At 46.0% G+C, this 21,621-nt stretch overlaps 1 protein-coding gene across 2 annotated transcripts in view; it reads right to left on the bottom strand.

The window, feature by feature from the left end:
- Nucleotides 1–21,621, bottom strand: part of CACNA1H (calcium voltage-gated channel subunit alpha1 H) — a 117,169-nt gene that overhangs the window by 9,186 nt on the left and 86,362 nt on the right. For both annotated transcript variants that reach the window (XM_032197524.1, XM_032197525.1), the window contains 7 exons: nucleotides 15,839–15,990; nucleotides 14,569–14,678; nucleotides 13,309–13,442; nucleotides 12,660–12,730; nucleotides 3,286–3,364; nucleotides 1,141–1,262; nucleotides 324–662 (listed from right to left, as the gene is read on the bottom strand). In XM_032197524.1, the coding sequence (XP_032053415.1) occupies nucleotides 324–662; nucleotides 1,141–1,262; nucleotides 3,286–3,364; nucleotides 12,660–12,730; nucleotides 13,309–13,442; nucleotides 14,569–14,678; nucleotides 15,839–15,990 (1,007 nt within the window). The remainder of the gene's footprint in view (nucleotides 1–323; nucleotides 663–1,140; nucleotides 1,263–3,285; nucleotides 3,365–12,659; nucleotides 12,731–13,308; nucleotides 13,443–14,568; nucleotides 14,679–15,838; nucleotides 15,991–21,621) is intronic.

Here is a 21,621-nt window from a genome sequence, read left to right as displayed (position 1 = left end):
TGGCTCTATGCTTCTGAACTTAAAATTCATGATCTTTGACCTTCAACTCTTCCCTACAACAACAATCAGGACAGTGTTAGCCCTGGAGAATGTTTCTAGTGGCCTTCCTCCTCGGGGAGCCCTCCTGAGGTGATTCAAGGTGTGGAGGTGGTGGTGACATCTCTGCTGGAGGGGGGTGCAGGAAAGCTGCCTTCCTCCCACTCTGCCTCATCTCCTGCCTGCTTGGCTCGGTGTCACTCGGGATCAAACAGCAGTGGCTGGCAGGAATTGTCCCCTCCCTACCCCAAGCACAGGAATAGCAGACACCTCGTGTGAACCATTACCAGGGCTTGGTGCTTCGCCTGCACTGCTGACTCCGACTTCACAGCCTCCTGACTTCTGTAGGGTGCCCTGCTGTCCGGGGCCACCCCTCCTCCCCTGCTCCCAGTGGTGGCCGAGGTGGTTGCTCCTCTGGACATCTCCAGCTCGATCTCTGCATCCATCTCAGCATCCTCCTTGGCCTCCTTGTTGCTCTCCTCCAGGTGCTTCATCAGCACTGCCACCACCACGTTGACCAGGACGAACTGTGCGATGAGGACGAAGGTGACGAAGTAGACGGGAGAGATGACGGGCAGGTAACTGAGGCAGTGCTTGTCTTCCCGAGTGCACTCCCGGAGGGTATCCTGCAACAGGGAGCCAGCGGTGAGGGATTAACGAAGTCTGGGGCTCCAAATACAGAAACAACCAAAGACGACCAGAAAAACATATAATTACATAACCCAGACACAATGGCTTGCGTGTACAATCTAAATGAATGGAAGGAAACATGGACACCATGAATTACAGCATCTACAAAGAGGAGGATCATGTTATGTCCCAAAGGCACAGGGCAGAGTCCATGGTTACTTCTCCCAGCTACAAGAACAGGCACAATTTGCCTGAAGTGTAATAAATCTTAAAAAAATGAAGTTTCAGGTTGAGCAAGACTTAGACCAAATTATTCTTTGAAAATATTTGACTTTTAAATGGAAAAGTTTAATTTGTATGTTTTAAAAGGAAGCTTTTTTTTTTTTTTTCCACACAAGAGGTGCCTCAATTTGTTTGAAGTTTGTAACTATATCTAGAGAGAAAACAAAGAACCCGGAGGGAACGTGCACACACCTTCATGATGCCATTCCAGTTGTCCCCCGTTGACACCCTGAAGAGGGTGAGGAAGGCCATGCCGAAGTTGGTGAAAGTTGCATGCCGGCTCAGACCTTCGCACGGATTTTCTTCACTGCAGTCTGCAGGAGAAAGAAGTGGAAGCACGTCAGTAAAGCCAAGTTTGGCAGCACTCCTTCAGAGCTGTACCCATGGTCTGCAGCAGCAGGGAGGATGGCTGCGTGGTGATCCCACGGTGGTCTCGTGCAGCCACGCTCGTCCTGGTGCAGGCAGATGAGAAAATGGATGGTAACACAGTGTGGCTTAAGAGGTCCAGGCTGACATTAGGCAAGGTGTTTTTACATGGAGGGAGGCAGGGGAGCTCCATCCTTGGTGTTCAGGATCTGGCTAGACAGATGAGGCTAGATGGAGCCTCAAGGAGAGGAGGGCTGGGGGCCTCCAGAGGTCCACCAACATTTTCCTGATTCTCTTGACTTAGCCTGAACAGGCAGAGCCAACACAAGGTGATCTAACAGGAGGTGGAAGCAAGAAGGCTTTTGCTGGGGTGTCTCAACAAACACTGCCCTATGGTACACTTTGTCTGCTATCCTCTTGATTGCATTCCTCGCCTTGATTATTTTTTAAAGGGCACATCTACGGCAAGGGATATTTCTCTGCAATAAAGTAGAGCAATTTTGTATTTTTTTTCCTGAGAGTTAATATACTAATGAATGTAAATTGAACACACGAAATATCCCTCTTTCCATAAACCACAGGTTCATTATATTTTCATGATGACAGGCAGCAATGGCTCCTGCAAGGGAGTTTCACTACTGAGCGTTTATTTCAGAAGCAAAAAAGGAAGGAAAAAGAAAAAAGCAAATAGGAAAATCCCCCAAAAGACCAGTCCTGGAGGAGTGAGTGCTGATGGTTCTTGCAGCTGACATGCACCAGCAGTGATTGGGGAAAAAAAAAAAGAAGCAAAAGTATTTCTCATTTGAAGTCCGGGTGGGAAGCAGTGTGCTGACTGCCTGCTGTTTGCCCCAGACACAATCAGGGCTTTCCCAGTCTCTGACCACGTGCTGTGGTTACCCGGGGGCTGGCACTGGCAAGGTGTGTGTGCGGAAACACAAAGACAAAGAGGACTCAGAGCAGCAGAAGGTGCCTCTGTGAATAAGACATTTTTTCAGCTCTGTGGCTGAATAAATACATGCCCATATATCTAGACACGCAATATAAAACATACAGTATTTCATTTGGGGTGGATGCTGAACTAATTTTTTTTCCAGAACCTGTGGAGACTTAAAAATAATTTGTCTTGGGTTGAAAGAAATATTCTGCTTTCAGGCATTTGTAATCTGAGCATAGGGCTGGACTCATAAAGGGGATTAATGACAGCCATAAAATCACCGCGGAGGACGGGCCCTTCTGATGCTACCAGGGATGTAAGCATTGAGGAGGCTGCAAGAGGGCAGGCATGTCTCCTCTGAACAGCACGTTTAAAGGCAGTGGCTGCCTTGCCCAGCTTAGCCACGTTTGTAGTCATTTCTCTCTGCCTCTGCCTGATGTTTGGAGTGGTGGACACACGCACAACAGGCTCTGCAGCATCCTTGAGCTGGAGGAATAAATGATGCCGGACAATCAGGAACCAGGGGATGCTTCCTGATTTATGCAGAAAAAGGAAGGTGATGCTGAGAAGAACAATGGACAGACAAGACTTGGGCAGCTGGAAGAGCAACGTCAGCCAAGTGCAGAAAACTAATAGAGTGTAGTGGAAGCTCTGAGGAGGGACATGTTTATGGTGGCATCCCTCCAACATGAATCTGACTACCATCCAGCTCTGCAGGCTCATGTGCTGTCTTAAGTAGCAAACTTCCATCTTTGTGAACATAACCATGCTAGACAATTATATTTAAACAGTAAATAGTTCCTCTACAGCCAAGAGTGGTGTTGGACAAACCTCTAAATGTGTGTGCACATTAGGCAGGTTCTGTATTACATCCTTATGTGTCATCTGCGACCCTGAGATCAAGAGAAAGCTTTAATCTTCAGAGTCCGAGCTGTGAAGCTAAGTAAGACCCAAGAATAAGAGAGAAGAAAGGAAACAGCTAGATATCAAATAAATATCAACCGGATGAAATAAATCGTGTCAGGCACATTACTCACCTAGCTTGCCAAACAATTCCACTCCCAGGGCAGCATAGATAAAAAACAGGAGCATAAAAAGTAGGCCAAGGTTCCCTACCTACACAAGGAGAAAGCAGAAGAAGGGTCAGGCAAGTTGAGGTCACAAATTAAATTGCTCCATCACATATTAAATATAAGCAAAAGAGGGACACTGGTAGCCAGAGGCTAATCGTTATCTCCCCTGGCTTCCAACACCCTGGTCTCCTTCCACGGGTCTGCTTTAAGAGACCCAGAGAAGCCTCCTGAGTGGGGAAAGGAGCAGAAGCAAAGCTGTTTCTGTGCCTCTCCATCCTGCTTGCACTTACCTGGGATGCTGCATGCAGTTGTACCGTGGCCAGCCTCAGCGGCACTCAGCACCGCACGTCAGGACGTGGCAGTTTAAGTGTCCTGGTGCTCTGGTCTGAGCTTTAAGGCCTCACCCTTCTGCTTGCCAGGACTGATTCTGAGCACGAAGGCAGAGGGTTTCAGTACCGTGACATTAATGAGACACGTCTCAAGCCACAGGAGGAGCTGCCTGGTTTTCTAAGGTTTTGCTGGCCTGGAGGGCTTTTGGAAAAGGAATACGTGCAAGAAATTTACATCTTACTCTAGAGTAAGATGCCTTGCAGAGACATTTACAGCTTTTTCTCGACAACTACCTGAATTTTAGCTTTTGGTGTCTCAAAAGAAAAACCTCATTCCACATGCTACCAGTCAGGCACCTTGCAGTCTGAGCGCTGCGTGGTGTGCTGCCATTAGGTATCCGCATGCATTTGCAAAGTGGCTGAAGGGGATGGTAATAGAAGTGCAATGATACTAAAGGGAACACAAAGGTTATTAATAACAATGGCATGACAGTTATCTGCACTGGAGTCTAAGCCTTTAAAACATCTCAAAGAGCAGATTAGGAGTGATTCAGGCAGAGAATGTGAGGGGCAGAGTGGCCTGACCAGCTAACTACCTGCATTTTACCTGCAACTAACTCTGCCCCCATTTACCTTTCCTGTCCCTTTTAAGTGTCGTGTGTCTATTGACTCGTAATGGAGGTAGAGTGATTGCTCTCCCATTAGACGGGGTGTCATGAGCTTCATTTTATCTCTAAGGAAAAATGATCAAAGTGGTGATTCAAGTAGAGAGGCCAAGGGATGGATGATCTCTAAGGTATCTTCTAGTGAACTCTTCAGTCAGAGAGAGCTTTCTTCTCTAGGGCAGCACAGCCACAGCACTGATGGTTATTTTGACCATGTTGCTTAATTTCATTATTGTGGTTATCAATACGATATCAGTTATTATCAAATTAACACAGCTATCACTTTTATTTTTTATTTTTCTTGTATTAAAGAAGTGGCAATAGTGAAATTATCCAGCGGAGACTGTAATTGCTATAAAGTCTAAACTGTCTACTACACATAGAGCTTTGCAATTCCACTAACATTATTACCATACTCCAGGGAATAATAGAGATAATACAGTGATGTGGATGGCTGGTCTGGATTATTTCTTTGCATGTACTGCCTTCTGGAATAACGCTTTTTAGCTCAAGCCTGCTGGACCACTGATGGTTTGTACGACATTAGGAGGCAGTCTGCAAAATGACTGCAAATCAGAAAATATGGGAAAACAGGCAGAGGCACAAGTGTACACACACCCTGCCAGGGAGGCAAATGAGCAAATAATTAAAGGGAAGGAAATTAAAAGTGATAAACAAGTTTTCTAGGTTGAGCGTAAATTAAAGCCTGATGTTGTAGCACTGCAGAAGAGGGTCTTGGATTTTTTTCAAAGCAGCCTATAAGCTGAATATTTTACTGCTATTTTAATGTTTAATAAATCAGCCTGCAAACTTTTGGCATTGATGAAATTCCAAGGAATTTAGACTAACATCAAAGTTATTACCAGGTTATCAGTCAAAACTATTGCCTACCTCCCCACATTCAAAGCATGACTGCCTTGCACGCATAAGTACTGATAACTGGTAATTCTGAACTAAGCCAACATTTGCTCATAAACAATTTGCCTTGTGTGCATTTGGAAAACATTCTGTATTTAAGACTGTGACTACGTACTTTAGTGAACCAACATGTCTCATAACTAGTCCTTCAAAGACCAGTTTACACTCATGGGGCTGCTGTACAGGCTGCTCAAGGCAGCTCAACCACAGGCATACTCTAGAAATGCTTAGCAGTGTGTCTGTAAGTGTGGTGTTTGCTGCTGCTTGAGGTTGCTTCTGCCCTTGGCTGAGAGCAGCCCCAGGGGCAGTTTCAAAGCTTGGCTGATGCACAGGATCTCCTGGGAAGTGACTGAAGTCTGACACTGAGGTGGAAACGTGGCCACGTGGAAGAGAAAGGTGGGAGGTAGAGGCAAGTGAAAGGCTGGTGGCACCACGTGTACTGTCATTAAACTCCATCCCACCTTGCACCAGACATCTGGAGCTGCTCTGTGGTGTAAGCCAAGAAGCAGGTTGTTTCCCTTGTGCCCAGGAACACCCCGCTGCCCTGACCACCCCTGCAGATGTAACAGCCACAGGGATGTGTGGGCAGCTCATGCCTCCTGCAGCTGGACAGGGCACGAGCTTCTCCGCAGCACAAGAACACCTGATGCTCAAGAGAAAGAGGCTGAGCAAATGGCTTACCTCTCAGGCACCCCAGCAAAACCATTTGGTCTGTTTGTGCAGCTCCTGGCTCTGCTGAACCAGCACAAGTCAGTGCCAGATTTAATATTTTGTCTGTTTTAGCCTGTGCCTTTCTGGTACTTGTCCCTCAGGATGGGAAGGGAAAGGAAGGTTCTCTTCAGCCTGTGGCCTTCACCAAAGCATGAGCACGGAGAAGGACCCAAGGCTTGCTCCCAGAGATGGGCTGAGGCAGAGGCAGCGAGGTCAGCCAGCGGCTGCTGAGCCGCCGAGAAAGCAGACTGCATGTGTGTCTGTGACCTTGAGTGAGTCATTCCCCTCCTGTAACTCGACGTACCCATTTGTAATAGCCTTGCGGATAGGTAATTAATGCCTCTAAAGCACTTTGAGATCTACTGAGACCAGACAAGAAAAAGATTGCGTGTGAATCATGTTGCTGTGAGGAACGGGAGGGAGCAGGAGCGCATCCAGGCTCTCTTCCCCAGCATCCAAAGGCTGGGATGCCTGTGCTGGACTCTCCATCGGGGACAGAGATCCAGCTCTGGTCAGCAACCTCAGCTTTGGCAGCCAGGCAGGCTCTGAAAAGTGGTTCTGCTCTAGAAGCTCCGAACAGGTCAGCCCATGCTCTGTTTATCCATCAAACTCCCCCTGACTTGGGCTGGTGCCTTTGGCTGGGCAGAGAAAACTACAAATAACCCCTCTCCCTGTCAGCCAGGGGCTATCCATCATCTGCCATGGCTCCAGTGCTGGGGGGAGGCTGGGGCCCATAGGGAGTGAAGCAGAGATGAAGAACGTCTTGGAGATGTTGTTGGTGCCCTGAAGTACCCCAGAGAAGCCACTGCTGCAAAAGACTTGGAGTAACCCTGCTTAGCAGTAAGGAAAGCAACTCCATTCTCCACACATCCAGCAAAACCCTTTTCCCACTGCTCCTGCATGGTCTAGGAGGCTGTCTCTGCCTTAGCTATTGCAGACTTCACTGCCATTAGCTTTTTTCCTCTCCCTAAGGGAGGCTGCAGTAGCGAAGCACCACCACATGTCCCATCAGAGCCCAGCCTCGGACCTACGCCAGTAAAAAACTGGTATCTGGAGACAAAGGAACACAGAGAAACTACAGCAGGTTGTGTTAGCTTGATATGTAAAGTGTTGTGCCTCCCAAGTGATAAAAAACCGATGCCAAGCTACAGGAGGTGTGATGTACGTTCCCTCTGGGCACAGGCTGGTCCTGCTGTCAGTGGGATGTATAAAGGATGAGATCTGCATGATTCTCCCATTTCTCAGCTTCCCTCTGTATTAGATCACACCACTGTGAGCAAGGCCGTTTCCCTTGTGGATCACCGTGCCCCTGCTCCTCATCGGAGCATCACACGAGGACAGTGGATCTCACCCGCTGTGGGAAGCCTCTCGGGATGCTGAGATGCCAAGGGCTAGAGGCAAGTTACTGCACTCGTTATTAATGTGCTGATCACGTACAACAGGACGCCAGCCACCTGGGCACCATCACTCCTCTGTCGCACTGTCAGCTGGGTGATCCTGCCCAAATTCCTCAAGAGCCTGCTGTCCTCTGCTCTCCCTGCTCTTGGAGAGGCATTGATGAAATACAGGTCTACTGCTGTCCCGCTCCTGCAATGGCTGGCTGAGGCACACTACAGTTCTTCTTGTGCCTCTTCCTGCTCTGACATCAATTATTTCTGCATCGCTGGCCCACACCTTGGCATTTCAGTTGTCCATGCAGGCAAAGCACACACAGCTCCCTGGGATGCCTGTCAAGAACAATTTCTCATAAAACTAAGCCTCTGCCAATCCTTTCCAAGGACATGAGTCCTCCTCATCTTCCTTCCAGCACTCTTGAGCCAAAGCAATAATCTTGGAAGCAAGAAAACACAGGGTAATTTATGCATTAAACCCAAGAGAAAATGGGCACGTTTGTCTGCTTGGAAAACAGAGGCCATCTGTGTGAATCCCAGGACTAGGGGAAAGGGCCAGACAGACACCCTTGAGGCTCAGATCACCTTGTTGGTGCAAACACAAGGCCACTAGCTGACCTGAACCAGCTCCCCTTTCTGTGTATCCCTTCAGCCCCACAGAGACCAGTGTTAAGAGCCAGCAGAACAGTGGTTTCTTAGTGATTTCTGTTTCCCTTCTCTGCTGACATCTTGCAGACAGCTCTGCAAAGCTCTCTGGTGTGCAGCACAGCACACACCTACTCCTCTTCCAGAATCAGTTGCACCTGAAACACTTGCTGGTAAGACATTTCTATTCTTGTTCTCTGAGCTTTGCAGTCATTGTGGGTTTTCAGCATCTGGCAAAAGCAGGCTATTGTTTGTGTCCCATAACTGCTGTTAGACAATGCCAGAATATGTCTTCAAGAGCTGGAGATAAGCACAGGAACTGCACCACCAAGAAGAGCTAAACTCCTGGCTAGGAGCAGATGAGAGACTGTCCTTCAAGGGACTAATAGGACGAGGAGTTCTTCACTTTTTTTCTTGGCACAGACTGTATGTGGGGGGAGTTCCAAGCTTTGAAGACAAGGAGGAGGTATACTGTACAGTCCTGCATTTAATTAATGTGCTGTCCACAGACCAAGTGAGAAAAAAGAAGAAGAACCCAGATGGTTTAAATAGATGGGCTGGATTTCACTCTTAGTCACAGGGGTGCAAAGCAGGAGTCACTTTAACAGAACTGGAGTGGTGCAAATGAACATCAGGAAAAAGAGGATAAAAAACTGCGCAGACCACCCTGCAAAACAGGCTCTCTTCAGCTGTCAGATTGTGTTTTGTCTTTGTAAATGTCTCATTTACTTTAGAATTAAAACCTCCTTTATTTGCTGAAGTGAAATCATAGCATCAAAAAGGCTGATGGAAAACCAACACCCTTTGCTCCCTCTGTGTTTGCTGCTATTCCTGCTAATATGACTTGATGGGAAAAGTCCACATTTTACTATGGTTGGCCCTGCATAGCCAGGGTGGCAATTGGCCTGGATTCCTCTTAGTCCTCGCTGTCAGGAGCAGCACTGGCAGCTCAGCACTGGCTGTAGGCTTTCTTACTGGCAATCGATACCAGAAGTGCTGTGCAGAGTGAGCGAGGCTGCTCAGTACAGAGGATTCACTTACACAAGGAGTATTTTAATCCAACCAAACGTGAAGTTGCAAATCCAGGAGTCAAGTGTGGGCCATGCTACAGAAAAGGTGAATTGTACTTTGGAAAGTAGGGGATGTGAAAGAGACTAAAGGATTACCGTCGAATAGGAGTCCTCTGGAGCAGACATTGCTTACAGAACTGATGTAACCACCAGATGTATAAGCAAGTGAACAGACAGCTGAAGCATAAGGGTGGTATAATTCATTACACAGCCTTAAAGGAGCCAGAGATCATAAAGAGGAGGAAAAAACTTGAAACAGATCTTGAAAACCTGCTTGATACTGAGAGATTAAAAGATTTCAATGTTCTTCTATTTGTGAGAGTGCAAGAGATTATTTTTTCTCTTTATTACCTCCACAAAGGAGAAGTTCTAAAAGAAAAAAGCGAAGTGACATCCAAGGAAAAAACAAACTTGGCTAATTCAGACCAAAAACACCAGATTTTTTTTTACCAGAAGGAATAAACACCTACTGGAAGAATGTATTTCATCAGCAGGGGATGGTTGATTCCTTAACACTTCCCCTACTTAAAAGAAGATGGGGTGGCTTTTAAGATGTGTTGGAGTTCAACCCAGAGCTCTGGGGCTTGTGTTATGCTAGGAGCAGGCCTCTGTGGTCACAGGGGAGATTTTGATCTGTGAACAGCAGGACTGAACTGGCTGAACTGGGCCTGGCAATTTCTAAGCGATGAAGTCAGAGCTGGTCACGCTAGCCCAGCTCTGTTTTTAGCTGCTCTGTTTAAATCAGAGGATCTATTTCAAGTTTACACCAGTGCAACAGATTTTAGCACTTCATGCTTTAGAGCCCCTGACAGGTTTCTTTCATCCTCCAGAAGGGAACACCGTGGTTCAGAGTTGAGGCTGATGGTGCCTTTCTGGGTGACCCTGGCCCCACTACAAGGTCAACCAGCTGTGAAATTAGAAAACTTGTGTTCCTGTTTGAAAAGGAGATACTGCCTCAAGACCTTACAGTAGGGGGTAAAAGAACCCACACAGCACGAGCGCAGATGGTCTATGGCAGGAATGTGATGATTCCTTCAAACTATCCCAAACGCTTGCTGGGTCTAAGAGGGCATGGAGATAGTGGACAAAGACTGTGCCATTTTGAGACCTTTCCCTGACTGTTCTTTCTGTCTCTCTTGCCTCTCCTCTTTTTGTACTCCTTTATTCCATTTCCTGATTTTCAGATACCTGGTGAAGGAGAAGATCACTGTGAAGGGGCAGACACCAGGTTACTAGACAAGAAGGCTACAGTAGGGTAGGAAGTCCTCCTGCACTGAAAACAGAAGCTGAAGGTCAGCCTGTATTCCAAGAGAGGGGGCTTAGCCTGTACTGTGACATCCTCAATATTGGATCAAAATGCTAACATTCCCCAAGGCTGGCGATAGTTGGTTCTCTAGGTGTTACTCAAACTCTCCCTGCTGCTGAATAGAAACAAGTAAGAAGCTGATGAAGATCACCCAAAAGAAAAAGAAAAATATGTGCACTGTAATGACTATCTTATTATGGTAAGCCCATAAATGGACATTCTACAAACACCAGAGAATGTTTTTCTTTTTTTTTCTCCCCAAAAGTTAATGAATAAACATGGAATTCAATTCTGTCACTTAGACACATTCAAGGAGGATTTTCCAGCTGTGGCTCTAGGCCGCTAAATTAATTGCAGTAGGAACTCTTCCCCTCCCTTTGAAATGAAAACTGTAGCTTTATGAAAAGTGATCATTGTGGGAGAGGTGTCCCCAAGCTTCCCTTCTTATCTTCTGAATTACATTGAGGGGCAAAGTGGCATTTTTATCAGCACAAGATCTGTTTGGAATATCCCTCAGGATTTCCCTTTAAAAGAGACTTTAGTTTGAATGTTAAGAAAAAACACCCCAAGGAAACAAAAAGCCTGGCCTGCAGCCACCCTATTGTTTTTGGATGAAAAAAACAAGGCAAAAGAGAAAATATGCTCTATAATCACAATGCTTTCGAAAGAAAAATAATAGACACAAATCAAATGCTTTTTTGAAATGCCAAAACAGGGGTCAAGTTGGTAAATTCCATACTTTAGTCTCAGCCAAGATCCTTCACTGAAAAGGAGATATGAATAACAAAGGGCAAATGTCTCAGATTAGAAACATCTTTATGGCAGTGATGAAAAGTAGATAGGCCTTTCCAAGAAAAAGAAATTCCCCTTGTTTCCCAGTTCGTTTTCGATAGATCATGGGCTTCTTGTACTCAGCAACTAGCTCACAGAGGTATATTTGGGTAATTACATACACTAGTTCTACTAATTCTCATGTGGCCTCTCATATTCTGGAAGAGATGTCTACACGGTGTGTGCTTTTGGCCAAGCCTTTGAGATGTGATCCCTCTGCAGACAGCTGAAGCTCATCAAGATGTGACCACCCACCATGGTGTGCTGCCATCTCCCCTGTGCTGATGGGGCTGTGTTGAGGAGAGGGGAGGCCTGACTCTCCCAGTCCATCCCAGGGCACACTACACTGGCTTTTACACCAAACAGAGCAGGCCTACTCATACATTTCCTTCCAGAACTTCCAGCTGTGAGATGTTCTGGATGGGTTGAAAACTTAGAACTTGTCTGCCCATGCTTCTTGAAGTGTTGCATCTGAACTGCCAGCTCACAGAAGAACACCGCAGAGTTCCCCTGCCTGACCCTCAGTGGTCTGGCACCTCATGTTGCCAGCCTCTTCTGGGCAAAGCAGAGAAGTATTTCCTTTCTAATCTCAGAGCATCTTGTACAGGGGTGAGTGAGTCCACAAGAATCTACAGTCCCCACCTCCAGTGCTGTCTGGTTCTATGTGAAATAGGAAAGTGTAGGCAGCTGAGCTGACTCTGAAGACTGAAAGATTAAGAATCAGACCGCCAAAACCACAAACTAGCAGAACAAAACTTAAATAGCACGAGATTTTAAAAACAAAGGGGCCCTAAACTTGGAATTCTTCGATGTGCTTTAGATTCTTTTGGGGTAAGGGTACAAGTCAGCAAAATTTCTATCCTTCTCTTTTCAAATAAATTGACCCATATAAAAGTGGTCCCAGGAACTGAACACTTGAAGGATCCTATCAATTATCATTAAGATTGGCAGAATCTTTCTTCCTCTTGCACCACATGAGAATACAGTGATTTGAGACCCCACTTCAAGCTTTTAACACTCAGAAACGTCTCTCCTATTTGGCTTTTAAAGTCTGCAGCTCCTCTGTCAATGCATGTCAATAACTGTGGCTGCTCGTCTCTCACAAAGAGAACTGCTGAGCTGGAAGCTATCTATTTCCCATGCTTTCACTAACAGTTTTCTCATTCTGTTCTGGTGTTTCCCAAACTCTCCAGTGAATTCTGCATTTTAAAAGAGCTCTATCTACAGCAATATACTCTCTGTTAACTCTTTTTCCATCATCCTGGTTCTCCCATCTAACACAGGCTATGTGGGCAGGATGTACCGTGCAAAACTTCTCTACCAAAGCACTGGTGGCAGTGGAGAAAGCTGATATCCTCCCCACGTGGCTTCCAGTGCCCACCAAACACCATGGCACAGAGCTATCCCCAGGCCCAAAAGGTGCAGTCCACCAAGAGGAACAAGCTGGGCATGGATAAAGTCTGGAGGCTTACCTGGGGAAGCGCTTGTACCACTGTGTCCAGGAGAGCTCGCATTCCGGTGGCCATTTTAAGCAGTTTCAGCACTACAACGAAAACCAAATCCCGGTCAGCAGGGCTGGGAAATATCTCAAGCAAAACCCATAAAGGAAAAATACAGCTTCACATCTTGTAAGAGAGGGCTCACATCTCTCTTGCATTCGTTCACACAGATGGCAAGCTCACTGCACCCTGGTAGGGCCCACAGAACATCCAAACATCCTGACTACATCCCACACCAACTAATGTTAATGACGTTAGTAAAAGAGATTAAAAGCCACAGAACTCCAGCATGCCCTAGCAAGAAACTAGGCGACTGATGGGGAGACACTTCCTCAGGGAAAAGCATCTTTTTTAACTCTGATCCTCCCTTCTCCACCAATTCTGATCTCGTCTAGTGTCAGTACAAAAGGGCTGTGATCCTGGGTATGAATCAGAGACCAATTTGAGACACTTCAAACACCCACGGTACCCCACCTAGCTGGTTTCTGGTTTGACATTCTGCAGGCTTATCTGCTAACTGTTCTCAAATCAAACTGAAACAGCAGGACTAGAAGAACAAATGGCCAAACCGTTTCCTGACGTGTCTGGAGGGATGGCTGAAGACCTATGGAGCAGGCCGTACCTCTTGCTATTCTCAGCACCCGCATGATGCGTATTATTGTGGGATTGATAGGCAGTGCAGCATTCATCTCAATTTCCTCCAGTGTGATTCCCACAATTGATAAGAGAACTATGGCCAAATCCAGCTGATTCCACCTAACAAAGAGAGGAAGGACAATAAAAAAAGAATTGTATATTGACAGACATCCAAGAGCAGAGAATTAACTGTTAAAAATGATCACAAGCAAATTCCAAATTCCCCTCTTCTGTCAGATCTTGTGTGTGGGATAAAATCAACTCACTGAAGCTGGCACAGCCAGTCCTTAGCTACAAGCTGCTGCTGGCTCGGATTGTACTCTGGGATGTTCCACTTCCCAGTCCCTATTGTTCCCCCATATCCAGTTGGAGCCACTTTCAGGGACAAGATACTAGCAGAGGAACCTTTGATGCGATGCAATACAGCTGCTTGCATGTTATGTCACCTGCCCCTTCGATCATTCCACTGGAATAACTTCACTGATTTATAGCCTAACAATCGTAGAGGTCCTTCTACAGCAACACTGAAAGACAGTGCGATGTAGAGAAACCGAGTGACTTTCCTACACAATTTCCCCATTAAACAATCCTGCTCATAGCAGCTTCCAACTGTTCAGTCAGGGTAAATGAGGCAAACATGCTGGTTTTCTGGAAAAGCATCTGATCTCACCCTGCTCCCCAGCAAGTTGCCAGACCGCAATGTGCTCTCACATGCAACCGCTTCTGGCTAACTGCGTGGCAGAATACGATCTATAGGTCTCTGAAGCTGGGATCTGAAGGCAGTGGGGCTTAACACAACTACCTGTACCTTTGCCAAGGGCCTTTACAAATGCAGCAGTCTGTCAATGGACTGGTTTGGTCCACTGGCAAAACAGATTTGCTTTTGGGACTAAGTTTGTGAGGTTAGGTTGCCAAAACTAATCTTCTGAGGACTACATTGATATCCAACAGGAGAGCTCTAGGCTGAGCTAGTCAGATCTGGCAGAGAGACAGATACTGCCAGAAGGAAAGTATCTAGAATTTTTAAACATTTCCTGAATTCCCTCTGCAAAGCAGTACCAGCAGTTCTTTGGATTTTTAGTTCCTACACAATAAAGTTTGCACCTATGGAGAGACAGCCTTTTGCTCTCTCCTGCACACAGTATGTGGTACTACTGTAGTGATGCTACATTTACTCAGCATCTGGCTTTGAAACTGGGTCAATACAGCTCTATCCCAAATGCACAGGAGTTTAAAATACTCTTACCTGTCCTTAAAGAACCTTCGAAAACCAAATGCCACCAACTTCAGAACTGCCTCAAACACAAAAACTATGGTGAACACGTAGTTGCAGTACTTCAGGGCTTCATCCAGGGACTGAAAAGAGAGGCACCAGTTAGACCAACCACACTGTCCTTTCCAAGAATCAGTGTAGAGGGACTGGCAGAAATAAGGGTGACATAAGCACAGAGATGTAAGAAGTAAAGTCATAATAGATTGCAGAGCTTTGTAACAAAATTGCACTAAATCACACAGCAAAACTCAAATAAAAGATTAGAAACTGATGTAAACAAAAACTTCATAAGCACTAATAGTTGTTGTGCTAAAACCAATGAGAGCCATCTATTCTCCAACTTCACCACATAAATTGTTCAGAGTCTGGGGCAGAAAGAAGGCTTTACCCTTTCCCCATCTAATAAAGTTTACTTTTTCTGAACTGTGTAGCCTTGGGTAGAATAAAAGACTTGATGGATGATTTCTTCATTCCAACATGGCAATCCTGAGGACAATGGCTTTGATTAAAACACTCAGAAAAATAAATAATGTTGGGAATGGATTTAGTCTTGCCTTCTTGAAAAATGTTACATCTCTAGAGCTAGGCAAAGTATATCCATATTTGGTGCAATGTTCACTCTCTCTATAGAGCTGCTCTCGGAAGTCAGGAATCCACAGTGTTTATACTTTAAGATGATGAGTGTTTATAATGGATTTTGTTGGAACTGGAGGCCAACAATAGCAAAAGAATCTTGCTTGGACCTTAAAATAGATAGTTGCAGAGTAAAACAGCTCGTTGGTTGAGTAGGGATTTGGAGACAGAGAGGGAAGGGAAGGGAAATTTAGTTAAATGTTGGATAGGTGTATTACAATAAAAAACGACAACAATAAACTTCAAAATAGACACTGGAAGAAAAAGCTTTTCTGCTTTGTTGACAGAAGAAGCCTCAGGCCATAGGAAAGCTCTCCTTTTCACATTTGTGGGTCAGTCCTAGTAAAATTTTAGTTCATACTCCATTAGCCTTATTCATTTGTTGTTGTAGTTCTGTTTTGTTTTCATACAAGAGCAAGGGAATCAAGCTTTTGGCTGTGGCAAGTGACTGAATGGCAGAGCTGACCTGTTGGAAGATGGATGTGTGACACTGAACCTGGAGCCTGCTGAGGGTCTCAAACAACAGGCAACGGTGCCAGGGAAGTGGGGTTGGCTGCAGACCCCCACGCTGCTGTGTTTCACAGCCCACATTTTGCTGGACGGCTCTTACCTTTGGCTGGTTGTAGTGCTCCATTGACATGGTGATGACGTTGACGCCGATAATAAACGTGATGAAGAGGTCGAGGTAGTGGCTGGTGCAGAGGCTGTGGATGTACTTCCGTGCCGGAGAATAGTCTGCATAGTAAGGCCTGCGCTGGGCTTCTGCAGGAAAAGACAAAAAGGCAACGCAATGAGCGCAGGCCCTGCTGCTTGGTTGGCAGCCGTCACAACCACACTGTGGCCTTGCCACGTCTTATACACACACAGATGCAGGGCAAAGTCCCTGGGAGAACTGCTTCAAGCAGGCCATGTGCAATGGCCAAGTGCTTCTACCCAGCAGTGAAGTCTTCAAGAACCATGGGGGGGTTATCAGGCTGAGCCAAACCTCTTGTGCCAGCAGAAGAGACCTCCACACCTTTGACAACCAGGTCCTCTTCTCTCTCAAGTGTTCTCTGTTCTTACCACTGTCTCAGGCTAGAGGACAGCCTTTTCACATAATGGGCCTCTGCCACAAACCAGGAAGGGTGAGAAGTGGGATGGAAATGAGAGCCCCAAAGCTCCAAACCCAGCAAAGCTTCAACTCCAGTTTTGAGAAAAGGCCCAGAGTAGGTCTTGTCAGGCTGGACTCTGCCACATCTCTTCTAACCCAGCTGATGTCAGGTATGTTACATATAAGTAGAACATAACCTGAGCTCAGCATCTGCGAGAGAAGGCTTTTGGTGTGTTACAGAGGTCTAGAGAAAACACAGCGATGCCTGTGGCAAAGTAGGGCACATGCGTGAGGGTTACGAGCACACGGGGTAGCATCAACGGCGATGGAGCGGGGTGCTCAGCACTTGGCTCTACAAAGACTATCAGCACAAGCTCCTCTGCAAATATAAGGGCATGATTGCATCTAAAAAATATGTGGGCTATGACCACATGAATTTTGTATCTCTGCCTCTGGGCATGACTCCTCCTTTCTTCTCTTTGAAATAGGGAAATTTCTGCACATGACCAATTTTCCTGGGCTGTTCCAAGGCGAGTGTTTGGACACTGCCCTGTGATTCAATTGTATTTATTGCATGTGTCTCTCTTAAATTAGACTGACCACAAGATAGCCAAGGGCACTCTGATGGAGTCTAATTCTTTTCAAACTTAAGAAATATAAATATTCAAAGAGGGTACTTAAGGCCAAACTGAGCATTACTGTAGATTTTGCAAGTGCAAGAGACAGGTCACACTAAGCCAGGGTAGGATTGTTCTGTATAAAGAGTGTTTTTTTTTTTTTTTTTTTTTTTTTTTGAGCAAATTCAGCTTTAAATGCATTAGGAGTTGGGAAAAAGTAGTTGTTTCACCTTAAAAATAAGGAGGAAAATAAGTTCAGAAGTACTCAGTGCCCTCCTGAAATACATCTTCCACTCCTCTCATCTTGTTAATATCTTTCAGATGGAGTGACTCTTTTAATGTTTTTTTCTTTTTTTTTTTTTTTTTTTTCTTTTCGGTAGTGCAACTAAATGCCAGATTAGAGTCCAAGACACTAAGACACTAAAATAAATTGGATAAAAGGAAACTGAATCTGCTGCTCTCTTTCAATGGCTATTTTTTTTTCCTGGTAGTTAAAAGTGGAGTGAAGGCATTTTGAAAACATTTCCTTCTGATTGGGGTCACCTGGCCTTATTTTTTTTCTGCTAGTGGGTGTGGAAAAACAAGATGAAAGGAAACACAATTGTCTTTGAATTCATTTTCATGCTGCTTATGTGCCTAAGTCCTACCAGTCATCTTGGACTGGTAATGCTGTCTTTGCTACTGAGCTCGGCTCATCTTCTGGTATGTCTAAAAAAAACAATAATAAAAATGTTGCAGTAAATATTACTAAAGTCTGTACAATGTGCTTTCATGTGTATTCAGGATTATGACATGCTCTTCTCTTTTTGCTGGAAATGTCTTCTTGGGAATGCAAAAGAAAGCTTCTGGGAAGGTCTGAGAATACCCTAAATGGCCAAACTTTAATATAAAGGCCTATTTATTACGGACTAATGATCGATTAACAGATCTCAGAACATTAGCAGTGACGGGCAGTGTGTGAAACCTGGCTGCACAGTCAGTGACTGCAGCTACTCTCTAACCTGTACAAAGGCAGCCAGTGATTAACTATTGAGTAGCAGATAGATGTTTATTGCCTTTTGTAGGCTATATAAAATTCTAAAGAAAAATCCCAAGAAGACATCTTCCACGTAAAGCTGCTGAGCAGAAATCCTTCTGCACTGCCTGTCAGCAGCACAGCTCCCTTTTTACTTGGACTGGACATTCAAACAGTAAAGAGGAGCCACCCAGCCATATTGGAGCGCGTGCTTTATTGCATTAAAGTGTCTCGGAGGTCCGTATCTCTACTCTGTCAGGGCTTAGTGCTGGCTATGTCTGGTCATTGGGTCACTCAGAAAGCTTGGGACAGGTTTAGCTTGAGCCAGGATGAGGGAGCTCTAGGAAATTTCTTTCTTGGTTAGTACGCCCTACACCCCTGAAGCCAGATTAACAGATGAAGAACAGGTCTCCTTGGGGGACACATACAAGGACAGTCTGGGATAAAGTTGACAACGCTTGGAAACACATGCAACAACATGCGGAGTGCAGCAACCCATGCAATGTCCATTAGAGGAGATGCTGCTCATGCGAGGCTAACGGTAATGAGCAGGGGTGTGCAGGAAGGACGGGTGAGCTTCTGCTCTGGGTGATGTTGGTGTTAGGCTGGGGCCATCCCATGAAGGCACAGGGTTTGCAGCAGGGTGAAAGCAGTGAGAGATCAGCCACACAGCTTCACTGCAGCTCTGACCCCCCTCTGAGAAGGAAGGGGGGCTGCATTTCAGAGCTCCAAGGTTCCCCAGCTCAGCTGGGTCACTTCATTCCTGGTCCCCTTAGGATCAGGAGCTTCACTTCAGTCGGCAGCACAGCAAGTAGCTCTGGCCTTCTCTCAGTTCAGACACAAATTTGCACCACTTATGAGATTATACCATCTTATTCTCACCAGTTTGGGTGTAAGTGTTCACTGCACACACCTACTGCTATAGCCTGCTCAGCCAGAGACCTGGGCAGGAGAACTGTATGAGGAGAACACCGAACCGTAGGGACGTGGGCACAGCAAACGAGGGAGATAGAATGCATCCTTAATTACAGTAGGCAGAATGCAACCTGTGCCTGGTTGCTCCAGGGAAATGGCTCCTGGGATGAGACTCCAGTCAGCCAACTGGCAGACATATATCAAACACAGACGAGCATCCTCTCAGCTGCAGCTGACAGTTTGAGTTGGTGGAAACACGGGAGGCAAAGGAGACACCATCAAACACAGACAAAAGGAAAACCACAGTCCTGTCTCGCCCCCACTTCTGGATGCTGGCTAATGCTTGGATCTCACCTCTCTGAAGAATATTCAGACTTCTTTGCTTGTGATTTTGCTGACATGAAAATGAATGAAGCACTGTCTCCTAGCTAAAAAGCATTTAGGTTGGCATTACAATTGCTAGCTAAAGCTCCTCCATTATTCTCCTCTGCATGAAACATTAGAAAGCCCTAATGGGTTTATAAGCATGCTTGGCACAGAGTAGCTCTGTACCTGCAGCTGCCTGGAAAAATAAGCAAGATGGTTTGATAATTCCCTAGTTGGAAATATTAAACACTAAGATATGCAGCGCCTGAATTTTTAGTTACAGCTCAAATGTTTCTGCTGGCTACAGAGATGGCTGTGGCATTGAGAGGATGGGCTAATTTAAATACCACTGTGTGCTGTCCATGATTGCTCATCCCCAGAGAGAAAGGCTTACAGTCAGTGCTCTGACAGGCAGCTCTGCTGGGTCTTGAAACAAAACCAGCCTCTTCCTTCTACAGTGCCCAGATGCTCAGCTCTGTGTTGGGAAATGCCACGGTTGGAGGAACATGGCTGTGGCCACACTCCTCTTATATGGAGTGGAAATCAGGAACTTTCTCAATTCTCAGCTTTTGGGGTCTTCCCATGAACCCATGACCCACTGTCAGTCCTGCAAGACACTCTCTTCTCCCCAGTTGGGGCCCCTATGGGCTGTGACAGATGTCTGGAGTTTCCAGCACTGTTTTCAGCATGCAGTGTCACCCAGACCCCACTCACAGCCCTTGAAGCCCAGGGTACTGCCTGCATTTGACCTGACATCAGCGACTGCTGGCTTCCCAGCAGATACAGGCGGGTTGGGTTTGGCCCCGTGTCCTGAAGACAGAGAAGATCAAGCTGATCCACGTGGTTTTAATCAAAAACTTTAATCTGGGGAGCCTGCTTTCAGTCTGTGTCTTCTGAGAACTTCATTAAAAGGTTAGGAGCTGCAGGATGATTAAATTACAGTTCACTTATTTACGCGGTAGATTTAACTGATGGCGGTAGTGACTGTGTCAGAAAAATATTCTACTTTATCTTCAATTTTTACCTTCACAAGAAAAACTATGCCATGCAGTTCTGCCTTTAAAAACACATCAAATACATTTGTACAGCATATCCTACACCCTGCCCTCCTTTTTCATGTGATCACAGTTAACCTGACAAACCCACTGCCTCACTGCAGTGCTGGAGTGCTATTTTATGTTCCTTGCACACCAATGGTGCCTGCAGTGCGTGGACTGCAAAAGCAAATTGTGCTAACAAAGATCACTTGATGCTCTCCTTGCCACATCACTGCAAGAGGAGGGTGGGACAGGGACTGAGACACCCACGTCACCAAGGAGCACCAAAAGGGCACTGCCAGGACACAGGTAACAAGCAGTGGGGCAAGCCAAGGGCACCAAAAACTGAGAGTGTGACTTTTTGACTGGCCAAACCCATGCAGTGCGGGGCTGTTTGGCCATGCCTTGCTGCTGCCTGCTCTTATCACTGGCCCTGGCTGCTCTCAGCTGGGTTTATCATGGCCTGGCCATGAAAGCTGGGCCCTGCAGCCCAAACCAGACACAGATATAGGGGACTTTTGATTTTTGAGCTCCACAGGCCTGCTGCCTGTGGCTGATGACAGACTGAGCACTGTCTGCTCTCTGACCCTGGACCAGACCTGCACAGCCTATGATTCCCTACCTTGGATGGGGCTCTCAGGGCACTGACAAGCTGAGGTTTAAACCATTTCCAGGCCTGAGCTGCAATCTACTTTGCCTAAATGATGCATTTCTCTGTGTGGAGGTACCTATAGATGCCCAAAGACCTAAAATACAGAAATGGACGGGGTTGCTACACACACAGGACATCATTACAGATAGGTGAGAGGACAAAACGACAAGGTGCCAGGCAGACAGAGAAGTCCAGATGGGTGGATGCTGCTCAGATGGTAAATTTGGTAGCTATGCTGGATTTTACTCTTGTTAACAGCCTTATTTCTTCCTTTCCCTATGGTTTCTTCAGGCTAAATGCTAGAAATGATAGCTGAAGGAAAAGCACGGCTTTCTACTAGGCTTCCAACTGCAGTTTCCTTGCTCCTCCGAAAACCACTTGTCTCCTGTGCATCATCCTGTCCCACAGGATGGTGCACCCATCCCTCTCGCCCACTCCTCCATGTGGGTGATGAACACAGCGCTGGGGCACACGAAAGGCTGCCCAGCATGCCCTGTGTCACCACAGCAGCACGCACACACCAACACTCCAGCAGAGACTCACTACCACACATGGCACCAACCATACCTCCCATCTTTCTGAGTCTGCCGCATTATTTTTTATTTTATTTTTTTTTACCAAATCCAATCGTCTTCTACACCACCCAGGAGGTGAAACACCCATTTAAACAAACAAAAACATTAAAATGTAAATAATAATCC

The sequence above is a fragment of the Aythya fuligula genome, chromosome 15, assembly GCF_009819795.1.
Source record: "Aythya fuligula isolate bAytFul2 chromosome 15, bAytFul2.pri, whole genome shotgun sequence".
Lineage (NCBI taxonomy): Eukaryota > Metazoa > Chordata > Aves > Anseriformes > Anatidae > Aythya > Aythya fuligula.
The sequence above is the reverse complement of the archived record's forward strand: the minus strand, read 5'-3'. Positions and strand labels throughout refer to the sequence as shown.